We start from the raw sequence: 15,151 nt of genomic DNA on the forward strand, positions 1-15,151 counted from the left end.
TTGTTTTTAAAATTTATCAAAATTTAGCAATTCAAGAATATGAACATCTCCCGAAGACTTCCAAGCTAACATAATTCTTATGCTAGAATCTAGATCAATGTTTGATAAATATAAATCTATAGAAACAATAAGTGGTGAAACTGCTCCTTCTACTTCTAAGTTTAGAGTAGAAATTCTTATGGGAAGATATGGATGATATAACATATTTTGATTCCTCTATTGATGATGAACTTGATTCTTAGCACCAGAGAATGCTTTTAGCGCAACAATATTTCAAATCGGAGATCATAGACATTCATTAGCAGAGGACAACCTAGAGATTTCCGTATTATTCAGAATTGGATTAATGCAGAAAGAAGAAATCTTGGTTTTGAAAAATTAAACACTAGTGAAGAAGAAAAATACAATGAGATACTTAACACTGGGACCGATGACGGCATGGAACTCATAGAACATCAATCAACACTGCCAATTCCAGAATAATGTCCGAGAGATATTATTGATAAGTTACAAAGAAACTATATAGGAGCTACAAATATTAGTATGATAATTTATAATTGGCTACGAAGAGGCCTAGTTCAAACAGAACCCTTCCTAGAAGGTGGCTGCGTAGATTAGGTGCTCTTCAAAAGAATTATATTTGTATTTGAGATTTGAAAGTTCCATTAATAAAATAAAAGGATCTAAGCATTGAATTTTTTTTATGAATTGTCTTAGTTACTTAATAGTTAATACTTTGAAATTATATTAAATAAATTATAACTCTATTATAAATTTACAATTACTAGAATATTTCATTACAAGTCTTTTGTTTTAATATTTTATAATTCTTTACTTAATTTTCTAATTTTCGTTTTAACATAATAACATTTAAGTTTATTAAATAAGTCAAAAATCTAGCCGTTGCAAACTTTAAAAACATAGTAATTTTCCAAAAAACTAGACGTTTTTTTAAAAAAAATACACTTAAGGCCCACGAACCCATCCCGTCCCGTCCCGTGCCATCCCATTCTGTCCCGTCCCGTCCCGTTTGTTAGCGGGACGGGATGGGACGACCGTTTCGTCCCGTCCCGCCACCGTCCCGCTTAAATGCCGTCCCGTCCTGTCTCGTCCCGTTAATTTCGTCCCGTCCCGTCCGGTTGGACAGTCATAGAAGGTCTCCAAACTCAGATGCCCCTCCTAGGAAATGACACTGAGGCAATACTACAAGAAAAGGCTGCAAAACTAGAACTGAAAAAGTGGTTGGAGGTTGAAAAGAGTGTGTTGAAGCAGAAGTCAAGAATTCAGTGGCTCAAACTAGGTGATTCTAACACAACATACTTCCATGCTTGTATGAAAAACAGGCCAGCAAATCATTTAGCAAACTAATAGCCTATTTGGCCAAGTTGGAGAAATCAGCTTATTTTGATAAGTGCTTTTAAAAAAAAGTACTTTTGGAGAGAATCAGTTTGTGTTTGGCTAATCAGTCTAAAAAGCACTTTTGAGAAATAATTTGTGTTTGGCCAAACTTTTTAGAAAGTGCTTTTAAGTGTCAAATTACGAATAAGAACATGAATAGATTTACTTAATAATTAATATTATAAGTAAATAAATAATATCAAAATTTTGTTATTACATGCAATAATTAAAAAAATCATTTTATTTAAGTAAAATATGAAAATAAAATTAAAAAGTACTTAATTCTTTTAATATAAGTTAAATATATTAAAATTCTTTCAACAAATATAAAAGCATTCACCCCTAAAGACACTATATATTAGAAAGTTTCCTAAAAATAAGAAGAAATATTTATAAATTAATATCCTAAGTATTAGGTTTAAGGGTTATTTTGGTATATACTATATTTTGTTAAGGGTATTTTAGGTAAGAAGAAAAGCCAAAACTGCTTCTGCTTCTGCTTTTGGGAAAGAAGCTACTTTTTTCTGCTTCTTTAAAACTGCTTCTGCTTCTTCCCAAAAGCACTTTTTTCCCCAAATAACCTTGGCCAAACACCTAAAATTAGGAAGAAAAAAAAGTGCTTTGGGGAAAAAAAGCACCTTTTTTTTCTTGAGAAGCTTGGCCAAACAGGCTATAACTAACAGTTCAGGACAAATCCTTCAAAGTGCTACTGAAGTAGAAGAGGAAATATTGACCTTCTACAAAAGACTACTTGGTACAACAGCTTCACAATTGCAAGTAGTTATCCCAGAGATCATGTAGAAAGGTTATACTCTAACTAGACATTAACAACTACAGCTAATCAAGACAATTACTAGAGAGCTATACTAGATATTGATGATAATAAAGCACTTGGATGTGATGGTTATAACTCTTACTTCTTTAGGTGATGAAGTTACTGCACCAGTAATGAAATTTTTTTAAAATGCTGATATGTACATGGCCATCAACTGCACCACTATTACCTTGATCCCTAAAGTCAAGAACCCAACTAACATCAAGGAATTCAGGTCTATATCCTGTTGCACAGTGCTATATAAGATCATATCAAAAGTTCTAACAGCAAGACTACATAAAGTTATGGCAGATTTAATAGATAACTGCCAAACAACCTTTGTACCAGGTAGAATGATCACTGAAAACATCATCATGAGCCATGAACTGTTAAAAGGCTATGGGAGGAAGAACATATCCCCAAGATGCATGCTGAAAATAGATATGCAGAAGCATATGATTATGTGAAATGGGTGTATATTGACCAAGTAATGAAGCTGTTGGGATTCCTTGAACTATTTGTGAAGTGGATAATGACATGTATCAGTACAATATCCTACTCCGTAATAATCAGTGGTAAGCCAGCTATACATTTTAAGGCAAGAAAAGGGTTGAGGCAGGGTGATCCCTAATTTCCATTCTTATTTGTGATGGCCATGAAGTATCTCAGCAGACTACTGAAGCCACTAAAGGATAACAAGAAGTTTAATTTCACTCAAAATGTGCCAAAGTCAACTTAGTTCAATTGGGATATACTGATGATTTACTTCTTTTCTGTAGAGGGGACCTGCAATCAGTCAAGATACTCCATCAACAATTTCAAGTATTTTCTGCAGCCTCATGACTAATTGCAAATCCTAAAAAAAACTATATTTACTTTGGTGGAGTCAACAACATATTATGGACATGCTAGGGTACATTAAAGGTGAAATACCCTTTGGATACCTGGGTGTCCCACTGAGCACCAAGAGGTTATTAGCTATCCAATATGAACCTCTAATTGACAGAATGTTAAGCAGGATCCAAAGCAGGACAACAAAATTTATGTCATATGCTGGAAGAGCAATGCTAGTTAAGAGTGTTCTAGTTGCAATTGAAACATTCTGGGCTCAGATATTCATTTTGCCAAAGAAAATCATTCAATTCATAGAAACAATCTGCAGGTATTCGTATGGATATGAGCTGCTGAACCTACCAAAAAGGTATTGATTGCCTAGAACAAAATGTGTGCTCCAAAGGTAGCAGGTGATCTTAACTTTACTAATGTGGAGTTGTGGAATAAGCAGCTATTTTCAAGCTCCTATGAAATATTTATACAAAGAAGGAAAAGTTGTGGTCCAATTGATTCATTCATACTACATAAAGAGGAACACCACATGTATTTCAGAGCCTAAGAGTGCATCATGGATCATCCAAAAGATATTCAAGGTAAGAAACTACTTTGAGGTTGTTGGATATACAGAAGAGGATGTACATCTGATGGAGAGATTCTCTATAAGACACATATACAAAGCTATGCAAGGGGAATTTCAGAAGGTGCCATGGAGGAAACTATTGCGTAACAACCAAGGACTACCAAACTGGATGTTCATACTACGACTAGCAATACAAGACAGGTTAGCTACAAAAGAAAGGCTAACAAGATGGAGGATTATTGCAGACCAAACATGCTCACTCTGTCAAAGGGAGAATGAAACACTACAATGTTTATTCTTTGACTGTGAAGTCTCAGCAACTATATGGCAGCAGCTTGTAAATTGGCAAAGCATACAGAGAACAAAGGGAGCTTGGCAGGAGGAGCTGTAGTGGATAGAAAAGGTGGCCAAAGATAATAGTGGAGGGGCAGCAATATGCATAATGATATTAGCAGCAGTTTATCATATTTGGCAAGAGAGGAACAATGTTATCTTCCAGAAGAAGAAGAGATCAGCTAATTCTAATCGTCCAAGAACTACACGTCAGGGCCAAGTTATTTCCTATGTTAGATAGAATCATGAAAATACTGAACTGGTAACCTGATGTAGTTTAGAATACAAAAGAAGCAGGAGATGGATTGTAGCAAAGTTAGGTAACTCCCAGCTGGAGTTTCATGTCCAGCAGGAGCTATGATAAAAAGCTAGTTTCAGTCTTGTTAGGATTGTAAATAATTATACTTGGTAAATAAAATCTTTTATTTATCAAACAAAAAATTGAACGACAAACCAACGGAACTACTTTTCACAATGTAATCGTCCGCATCTATACCAGGGGCGGATCTAGCGTGTAGTATACGGGTTTCCGGGAACCCAGTAACTTTTGTGTAGACTCTGTATTTTTGTTAAAAAATTTATTAAATATCTATAAATATCTATTTGTGAACCCAGTTATTATTGTATATTAATTTGAAATTGCGACAGGAACCCATAAACTTAGAATCCTGGATCCGCCTCTAATCTATACCTCCTTTATTTGACGAATTCAGGATTTAAATCTTATGGGTTCAATTGTTAAAGTTTCAAGCATTAAATCCATTATATTTTTTAAGTAATGAGTTCATATCTGCTATTTTTGCAATTATAAATTTTTACTCTGCATCGAACGTTATGGATTCAATTGAACCCGTCGATAATACACTACATCTGCCCTGGTCACCAGGTACATGCTATCTTCCGCCAACTTTGCGCACAAAAACTTGGACATATAGGAAAGAAGTCACATAACATTTTTTGTCCATCCGATATGAAAAAGTTAGTTGAATAAGAGCAACTGTTAGACGGTCTATCTTAGCATGAACTATAGCAGCTACTCCTGCTTATACTTGTTTTTATTCCTCCAACCATTTCGACATGTCAGTAGAAGTAGGAACATGTCATATATAATAGAAAAACCCATTCTACAATGTTGATTGAAGGACCACTTGCACATTGGTAATAGACATGCAGTTCTGCTGGATTCAAGCAAACACAAATTTTACAAGATTAAGGGATGGAAAACTCTGCAGAAAATAGTTTTTCTATTGACAAATTGACAATATTCATTTAACGAACATCAATATCACTCTTAGATACATAAAACAAGAAGAGAGAAGAAGAATCAGTTCTTTGAAGCAGACTAGTTCTTTGAAGCAGACTGGAAGATGAAGACGGCGGTCAGAATGCCCACCAATGCAGTGACGGCCAATGCAACTGTAGGCAAGGGCCCTGTAACCCCAAAATTCTGAAAAACCAGAAAAAGTTTAACTACTAAATCATGTAGTTGCTCAAACAGTTATATGATGGTTAAACTCTGATATATAGACAATATACAAACTGCAGAACATTCAACGTCACAACCCAAAAGCAGAACCTCAAATATATATGGTATCTGCTGAACTCAGTTACTACCATGGTGTTTGCCTATACGCTAAATTGTTTCAAATTTTTGCAGCATGACAGTCTAATGCCTATAGATGCACGAGGGAGATTCTTTTTTCCATTTTCAGCTTGGAAGAACAAAATTAGAAACTATTTAAGAGGTATATCAAACATCATGTCAGGTGCTTCCAATCTACATATATCTGACATTATGACAAATTGTAATTTGGTAAGAGCTAATATATCAAAGTTTATGTACAATTTAACATGTTCCACCGCAAGAAATGTTAATATCCAATATGTGATACAATATACACAATAATAGAAAGATCTGAGAACAAGTGGCCTACCTCTAGAAGTCCTTTGCCTGTGGCTATTTCCACACTAATAGCAACAGCAAAGCCAACCATGGCGGATCGACCAAGCCATACGTCTAAATTACTTTCTTCCTTGGTACTCTGCCCGCATCGTATGGAAACTGATGTCGCCCTACTTGGAACAGCCTTTACTCGGTAGAAACTATTCCTAATCACTGCAAATGCAGAGGAACAGATATCACACATCCTAGCTACTAGCTTCTTGAACTACAGTTATAAAGGTATAGAAAAAGTATACTAGCAAATCTACAATGTAATGTAAATGGCTCGACATGTTTACAGTATACCTCTTCCACTTAACCAACCCCAACCCCCAACCACCACCCAAAAAACAGAAAGAAAAGAGAACATACAAGCATTAGGGTCGAATACCAAGAAGGAAGATAACCCGCATTGTTCCTAGTGTGACCCACGTGATAGCCTGCACTTATTTATCTGGTTATTAAGTGGTAATTAATTTAAATAAATATTGAGTCCAAAATCTAATTGACCAAAAATATAGAGTGGTCTCTCTAATTAAATGGTTAAGTAACTTCACATATGATGTAACGCGATACAAAATAACTTCCATTGAAACTGGTCCTCTCTCTACCTTAAGAAAGAACAATGTTCTCTATAGACGTCAACTGAAAGAAAAAGGGAAGGAAGGGAGAAAGATGAGGGCTTCCTCTCAAATCATCTAATGTAAAGATATCAGAGTTGATCACCCACAGAAGAATATAATAGATTTACTGATTACTTGTTCTTTTGCACATATTTGTGAGAGTCACTAGTTCCACGATCTTAAAGTCATGAAACGATTTGTGTTAGATTTGTTTAATAATATATGGTTAATGAGAATTCTTTTGAGCGCACAGGAAACTCATAAATAGTCATGACAGCAGGGATAGCTACGCAAGCCATGGACAAAATATACAAATAAACAAAGACCGAAAGCAAATGAGGAAATGACAAAAGATGATCTTAGTCTTCATCTATTCATTTCAAAAGTTGGCATCCGATACTTCACTCCAGCTTTTTTACGAAAACAAAGTACTTCACTTAAGCTTTATTACTCACAAATAATTTAGTAAAGGATAAAGTCATCTTCAAAACTTTTATTAATTCCCTGGTGTGAGCTTGGTCTGCTTATCAGACGGATAATTATGCTTAACGGTTTGGCTTATTGATTATCGGCTTTAAACTGTACTAATCCGTTCGCCAACCGATAAGATATCGGTCGGTTCGGTATCGGATTAGCAATTATCGGGCGGTGAATAGGCTAAATCAAAGACTAAGAGACAATGAAATTAAACGCACATGTAGTCCAACTTCTACCGACGAAATTAAAATAACAACTTACGGTTCTTTGCACAACTGCTTTTGCAAAGATTTGTGGTTAATCAGCTTAGGTTTGTTTATTCATGTTTTTGGATTACCAGAAAAGTGAAGCGCATGAAGCACATCCAAAAAGCACAACATAGGCGAAAGCAGTTGTGCACTATCAAGTATGCAAAAGGAAATCAAGTGATTCAAAGTTTAAAAAAACAAATACTAAGACTAAGAGATACGAACAAAATAGTCCAAGTTGCTTTTAATTTTTTATGCACCAGTAACTTTGGTGCAACAGTCTAATCTAACTACTACTGGATTCCAAAAAGATATTTAGATACTTTATATACATAGGGGTAAAAATGTAATTATAAAAATTCCTAACGGATTAACGGTTTATCTGATAAGGAAATTGATTAATCCACCCCCAAACCGATAAGTTGTTAATTATAAAAGTTTAATCCGCTCACCAACCGCTACACTGATAACCGATACCAAGAAGCCAATTTTGTGGTTCAGTTAACGGTTAAAGTTCGGTTTTGAGCAACCTTAGTGTGAGCCTAGCTATGAAGATAAGAAATCTATGATCGAACTAAGACCTGAGTAATACGTGGGCATAAAATGGCCTAGCAATGACAAAAAGCCTATTACTAACAAATTAAAGTGTAGAACGCGATTGAAAAACATAATCAAATTTGAACTGAAGTAACCACTTCTTAAAACTCAGAGCAGATTTGGAACCCATTTTATCCAGTAATATAGAATAATTACAACGCACAAATTGATTTAAAAAAAAAAATTAAAAGGGAACAGACAACGAAAGTGGACTTACAGAGGGGAGAACCAGTTGCAAAAACAGTCCCAAATTGTGTACGAGTTGAGCCCCTAACAGAAGGAACACTTACTGGGTTTGACATAACAACATCTGCAAAAACCACATAGTATTTGTTATTTCTTTCAGTTTTTTAAGAAAAGGAAAAAAGAAAAAAAAAAAAAAAGAGGAAGAAATTGCTAATAGAATTACCGCGAATGGAAGTGCAGAGAGAGCTGGAAATTTGAACGACAGCCATGTCTGGTGGGAGATTTGAGGTACACCTCTCAATTTCTATCTTTACTACACTTTGTAGAAACAATAGTTTAGTAGTACTATCTGTTTCTTTATTCGGAACTACGTAAGCACGGGCAATAGCATGACACGTGTCATCTTCTGAGATATTTTGCATCTTATTGCTTTGAACCTTTGGTTAAGAGCAGTGTATTTTGGGCCTTCAGGGAGTGTATTGGGCTTTTCAAAATCCGTTCAATAGTTAGAGTAAAAATACCATAGGCTAGCCAGTTTCCAAACTTGCAATTGGAAAATAGCTGACGCTTGCAAAGTCACTAAAAATAGCCACTATTTTATATAGAGATAAAATTTGAATAAAAATACCCTAGTTAAAATACGAAAAGTTCCAGCATAATATACTGGATTATGAAGCTCTTGCGTATAAATTTTCAGCATATTATGTTTGGAACTCCAGCACATTATGCTGGATTCTCATAGGTAGGGGTAAGGCTGTGTACACACTACCCTTTCCAGAACCCGCTATGTCGGAATATACTGGGTTTGTTGTTGTTGTTGTATATGCTGGATTCTCATATATAAAAAATTAAAACTCTAGCATATTATGCTGGAATTTTTCCGATTTTTAGTTCGGTAAATCAGGCTATTCTTGATTTTTCCCAATAGTTGATGTGTTCGGGAGTGCGAGAAAACAAATAATAATTCAATATATCTAACTAATGTGATTAATATTTTGCGTTAAAATTTTGTCATGTTTTTAGAAGGTAAATGGTGATTATTATTCAAATCTGTTTAGAGAATACCAAAGACAGCATAATTGTAGTTCAACGACCTGTCCGATATGGCACAAAACATTTTGTCATCATAAACATCTACCACAGTCTATCAGCTAAATTCGCGTCAATGTTTAGTATAACAACGACTCTGCATGTTAATACTTACTTACCTAGTTATTCCAGTCCACTTGTATATATACCATAAGTGATGTATTTGCCTTGATTTGGAGCAAACATTTCTTAATGCATTTGTTGATACGCAATCTAGTTGGGTTTTTAAATAATGACAACCTGCTTAGGTACTAACGTCCATTCAATTAAACAAATATTTTACACCGTAGAATTCGCTGGAAATGACATAACATAGATACCTTTCTGCTCCTGAGTCCTAACTACAAGAATATTCACAGCAACAATTATCCAATATTTATGTAATATTCAACAAAATGACCAATGAAATTTAAGTTAATTTTACCTGTTAAATAAAATTAGTAGCTGATCAGCTTGACTTTTATGTGGGATATCACTACTAGAGTTTAACTTCTACCTAATAAATTTAAAAGAATTTTTACACTATAATCTCACCTAAAAGATAATTACTTGTAATTGTGCAAAATTAGTGAGATAAAAAATCTAAAAAATGAGACAAGTAAAGCGGTTTGATTTGCCTTGGGATTGATTGGTATTATAGTTAAATTTAAAAGTTTTGTGTGCGAGTTTGAAGTTAGTGGGAAAGTTAACTTTTTAGAAAATTTGAACTTTTCTAATGGGAAAGTGAGCCAAATGATACCTTTTGTCACAGTCAGTTTTATTAAAGTATTCATTACATGATGAATTTCAAAAATTGGACATAATTTTGAAGCAACAAAAGAGAGATTACAAGACAATTAGCTAGAGTTTGACCATAGATTCTCAAATTTATTTTGAAAAATTTAATTTGGGTGAAATTTGATATGAAGATAAAAATATATTTGGACATACATTTTCAAAACATATTTCCCAACTTTATTTTGAAAAAATATGTATAAAATTCCCAAGTTTTGAGATTTTAGCCTAAAATCAACAATTGGAGTGATTTTGGGATTTGGAATTTTACAAAAATGTGGGCAAAATTTATGGTCATATATGAGTTTGCCAAATAAATCCCAAATTTATTTTGACAAAACTCATGACCAAACGGGTCCTTAATTTTAGAATTGAAAAAATAAAAGATAAGTTGATGAAAAGGAGAAAAAGAAGTACAGTATACGTGCTTTAACAAAGTCAAGAACTTGCTAAAACTTGCTAAATGCTGTTAATAATATAAATTAAAAAGAAAAAATAATTGAGATTCCTTCACAAAAAAGTGTTACATAGAGATAGACATAATTTCGAAGCAACTGAAACAGAAAATAAGACCACTAATTTTAAAATTGAAAAACCTTTAAGATAACTTGATAAACAGGAGAAAGGGAGTAGAACTTGCTAAATGCTCTAAATAAACTCTCACCTTTACCCTATTTTTGATCCTCAAAATGGGAATTTTTCCTTTGTGGACAACTTACTCCAATCATTTTCATATTTTTTTTCCAAACTTTTTTATATTCTTCTCTTTCTTCTATATTATATTATTATCTTTCATTTCAATTTTATTTTTTAATTATCATTAAACAAATTCCATCTTTTATTTTTATTAATTCGTAATTTCCATTAAAACAATTCCATAAAATTTTAAATAATATAATTTATAAGCAATTATTATAGATTAACTAATAATTCAAATAAAAGTGAAATCATTGCAACATCTAATATTTTATATTCACGCCTTTCAATTTTAGCAACATCTAATATTTTATATTTGCATCATTCATTTTTTGAGATTATATATTTTTTGTACAATTATAACTTATAATAAAATTAACTTACAATTTTACATAAAAATAATAAATGCACAAAAATTAATTTATCAAAATTATACATCAAAGTTAAGATGTAAAATTAATATTATAAAGACATTACATAAACATAATTAGGTATATATAAAGAGATAAATTAAAAGATTAAATAATAAAATAACAATAAAATAATGATGAATAGTAATGGGGGAGATGAATAGTGTACCCATATTTGAGGGAACATTATTCATCTCCCATTTTGGGGACAAAAATAAGGGAGGATTGGAGCTAAATTACCCCTAAAATTGCCCTCATTATGGAGAATGGGGTAATGTTGGAAATGACCTTATAACTTAGAAATATATATGAGTAAAAAAGAAAAGATAATTGAAAAACCCTTTACAAAAAGTAGTAAATTAAGTTAGCTTTTGAAGATAGATTTGGTTAAACTTGAAAAAAGAATTTTTGAAGTTGTGTTAAAAAATAATTTGTAGAAGTTAAAGTTGTATTTTGAGATGCATTTTATTTGAATTTTTTCTTTTTAGAATTTTGTGAGTGGAAGAAAAACTCACTTAAAACTGCCCTAAATTATTTTTGAAAAATAAATTTTTTTCAAAAACTAATTATTCTATGAACAAACAATATTCTAATATTTTTTTTAAGTAATCAAAATCTATGAGTTCTAAAAATTATCACTGATATCCATCCTTTTTATCACAAATTTCGAAATCGAATCAAAATTTGCGTCAAATTGTTCAAATATACTCTCTCTATGTATCTGACATCGTTTCTTTTTCTTTATGTACTTAATATTTTTTGTTCATGCTCTCCGACAATTTGGCCCAAGACTAATAAGAAGTGCACATATTCATAATTTCAGACATTAATTTGGGATTATTATACTAAGATATCCATAATTTTCTGATATAACTAAGTACTATTACTATATACAGATGGCATAATTCAGATGAACAGATTATATTAGACATTTCTCTTATCCAAAGAATAAAATACTCCTATTACAATATGAAAACCAAGACAAAAATCTCAGAAACATTGACTGACACACAACTAAGACTTTGGTTTCCCACCGTAAGCTTGTTGGCAAATTGACGTAGGTTTCTGTGATTTCAAGCAAAGTTGCGAAGAAGTCGGACATTTTTGTAAACAATTGTCCCCTAAACTGCCGGTGACTCCCGTTTGCCGGCCAAAAAATCCTGCCGGCGGCGACCCATTCAAGAAATTACCGTCCAAATACAACCTTTTCAATGTCACCTTTTTACTGTACTGCCACGGGATTGGTCCACGAAACCTGTTATAACTCAGGGAAAGTGAAGACAACCGAGGAAAAACCGCGAAATTTACGGGCAAATAGCCTTCGATTTTGTTGAAACTCAAGTCGACGGCGATGAGGTCGCTGTTGAAATTTCCAGTCCTTGAGATCTCGACACGTGTAAAGCCGTTATTCGCCATGTCGACTTGTTGCAGTGAAGGTAATTGAAAAAACCAAGCTTCAATGGTACCAGATAACGAATTTTCACTGAGCTCAACTACTTCCAGCTGATTTAACCCATCAAAAGACAATTTCAAAAGAGACCCAGATAAAGAATTAGCCTTAGCTGCAAGTTCTATAAGATTCGGTGGTAATTTTGGGAGTGACCCAGTAAGCTTATTATAACTAAGATCCATTCTTCTCAAGCTAGTGAGTTGGTTCATCGAATTTGGTAACCCAGAAATCGAGTTATGAGAAAGATCAAGAGAAAGTAGAGATTTAAGAGAAGTGAGCGATGGGGGGACTGATCCAGAAAATGAGTTAAGTCTCAAAACGAGGTTTTTGAGATTCGGAAGAGACGAGAGAGAAGCAGGAATTGGGCCATAGAAGTTGTTATTTTGAAGATCAAGAGTGACGAGTTGAGTGAGTTTAGAAATTAATGGAGTAAGAGTACCTGAGTAACCAGCTGGGTCAAGGGTGAGTTCAGTAACTCTATTACCAGAACTACAAGAAAGTCCGCAAGTGAAATGAGTCACACGAGGAACAGAGCAAGGGTCAGAAGTGAAATTCCAAGAACCTAAACAAGAATATGAAGGAATACTAGAAGGTTTAATGGCGGCTTTAAAAGCTTGAAGAGCGATGATGTCTGAAGATGGAGGCAGAGATTGAACTGAACTTAAGCAAAGAAAGAGAAAGAAGAAGAAGAAAACAGAGGTTATTGATTTTGACATGGTTGAAAATGGCTTAGAATGTGATCAAAGTTTTTCAAGTTTGGTTTTGTAATGGAGGGTTATGATTTAGGTGTGAAACGTGGTTAGGTCTGTGGGACCTATTTGAAGTCCACTGATATCTTTGTACCATTAGCTGGAGAGCAGTATAAGTATAGGATTAAAGTTACCTAGGATTGGGTTGGGAACAAGTTATCTCATGATTAATTATTCCGGAATTAGTTATTTTATTTTTTTACGGGGATTAAAAAATATTATAATCTCAGGATAATTAATTTCGAAATTTATTATACCACTATTTCGTTCTAACCAAATGCAGGATAAAATCATCTCATATTTAATCCCGAGATTAACTATCTCTTGTACCAAACTAGGCCTAAGTAAGGTTTAAACTATAGGGTATTTCATCAACTCGTGATTAAAATAAACAGTGTACTTATATTTGATTTGCTGTCATTTGGTTTATTTTAGGAATAGAGTCTATACATTATAGGGTTGGTGAGCAGGTGCTTCTTAAACAAATAGGAATGATAAAATTATACGGAATCCGCATATGATTATGAGATATTGATAATTATGCAGAAACTAAAGCTTATCTTAAAAGTTTTTAAATATTATTTGATTAAGAAGAGAGCTTAAAATGCTGGCACAAAAATTATACGAGGCTTATTTCAAAATTGAAATTTTAATTTATTAATGTCATGACATAATTCTGTGGATAGTTCTCTCTTTTATTTATTTATTTTTTATTATTGTGGTGTCTAGGCTATTTAGTGCCACCTCGAATATTTCATGAATAACTTACTATCTTTTACAAGCACGAGATAATTCTGCTCAGTAAGATGAGATGATTGTAACAAATTAACGTTTTATGTTTTACATTAACAGCCTCCTCACTTGGAAGCTTATTGCACCAGGCTTGTCTATTGCGGTTTATATATAATTTGTGGTTTGCGAGCTATTGCACAATGAGCTGATTATTCAGTGCGTATCCAAAGGATAGCGAGTGCCGGTTTTTTTTAGGGCAGTTCGGTGCACTAAGCTCCCGTGCTATGCGCGGAGTCCGAAAAAGAGCCGGACCACAAGAATCTATTGTACGCAGTTTTACCCTGCATTTCTACAAGAGATTATTTTTACGGCTCGAACCCGTAATCTCCTGGTCACATGGCAATAATTTTACCAGTTACACTAAAGCTGCCCTTCATGAGAATTTTCCAAAAAAAAATAAAAAAAAAATTGAAGATTGAACTTGGGGGAGAGGGAAGTGGGGAGGCTTGAGAATCTGATGGTCTGGCGAATGGCCCATTAAACGGTGCATTATTATTTCCAAAAAGTTTAACAACACAAAGGAAAAAGCTTTTCTTTTATCACTGCAATTCTTCTATTCATCAAAGCCTAAGGGGTTCCTTTTTCGAACATGGGCGTTTGGTCAGATTTATTGAAATTTTATTCGGAGAAACTTTTGAATTTTTTTTAATAAATATTTTCTGGAAATTAGTTTGTGTTCTATTTTTTTTTTTTGAAAAATGCATGATTAATTTTCACATTAAACCGTTTCATGTTTACACGAATACTTAAACTTCGGATTTGAAGAGAAAAACATTTTTGCCTTTTCTTTTAGTGTTTTTGAAAAATACATGGTAAATTTTTACCATTAAACTGTTTTCAAATTACATTTGGGATTTGGAAAAAAAATATACTCCATATTTTTGTTTTGTTTTTGCCGAAAAAGCAAGATTAATTTCTCGAGAATCTATCAGACAATTCAACTAGTAAAGTGAAAGTTGTCATAGATAGCGACAAGATAAGATGACGCACTACATTTATGCTGTTTCAAGTTGGGATGTGATGATCCCTTTGATTATTTTTGAAGCCCCTTTCTTTTTCCGAAATTGTTTTGGGTGGAACTTGCTTGGTTTGATTGTTAAAATTGTTTGGTTTTCTGAATTTTACCTTGTCAGTGAAAATTTTAGCCATATAAACTAGA

At 33.4% G+C, this 15,151-nt stretch overlaps 2 protein-coding genes across 2 annotated transcripts; both read right to left on the reverse strand.

Annotated features, from left to right (window-relative positions):
- Nucleotides 1-5,186: 5,186 nt before the first annotated feature.
- On the reverse strand, nucleotides 5,187-8,381 carry LOC104220884 (stress enhanced protein 1, chloroplastic). Its single transcript, XM_009771853.2, has 4 exons — nucleotides 8,256-8,381; nucleotides 8,064-8,156; nucleotides 5,894-6,075; nucleotides 5,187-5,406 (listed from the first exon to the last, which is right to left on the reverse strand). The coding sequence occupies exons 1-4, from the start codon at nucleotides 8,299-8,301 to the stop codon at nucleotides 5,302-5,304; spliced, it is 426 nt and encodes a 141-aa protein (XP_009770155.1). The 5' UTR covers nucleotides 8,302-8,381; the 3' UTR covers nucleotides 5,187-5,301.
- A 3,525-nt stretch (nucleotides 8,382-11,906) lies between these two features.
- LOC104220883 (polygalacturonase inhibitor 1) lies at nucleotides 11,907-13,197 on the reverse strand. The gene has a single exon (XM_009771852.2). The coding sequence runs from the start codon at nucleotides 13,165-13,167 to the stop codon at nucleotides 12,016-12,018; it is 1,152 nt and encodes a 383-aa protein (XP_009770154.1). The 5' UTR covers nucleotides 13,168-13,197; the 3' UTR covers nucleotides 11,907-12,015.
- Nucleotides 13,198-15,151: the final 1,954 nt, after the last annotated feature.

This window comes from Nicotiana sylvestris, chromosome 1 (genome assembly GCF_000393655.2).
Source record: "Nicotiana sylvestris chromosome 1, ASM39365v2, whole genome shotgun sequence".
NCBI lineage: Eukaryota > Viridiplantae > Streptophyta > Magnoliopsida > Solanales > Solanaceae > Nicotiana > Nicotiana sylvestris.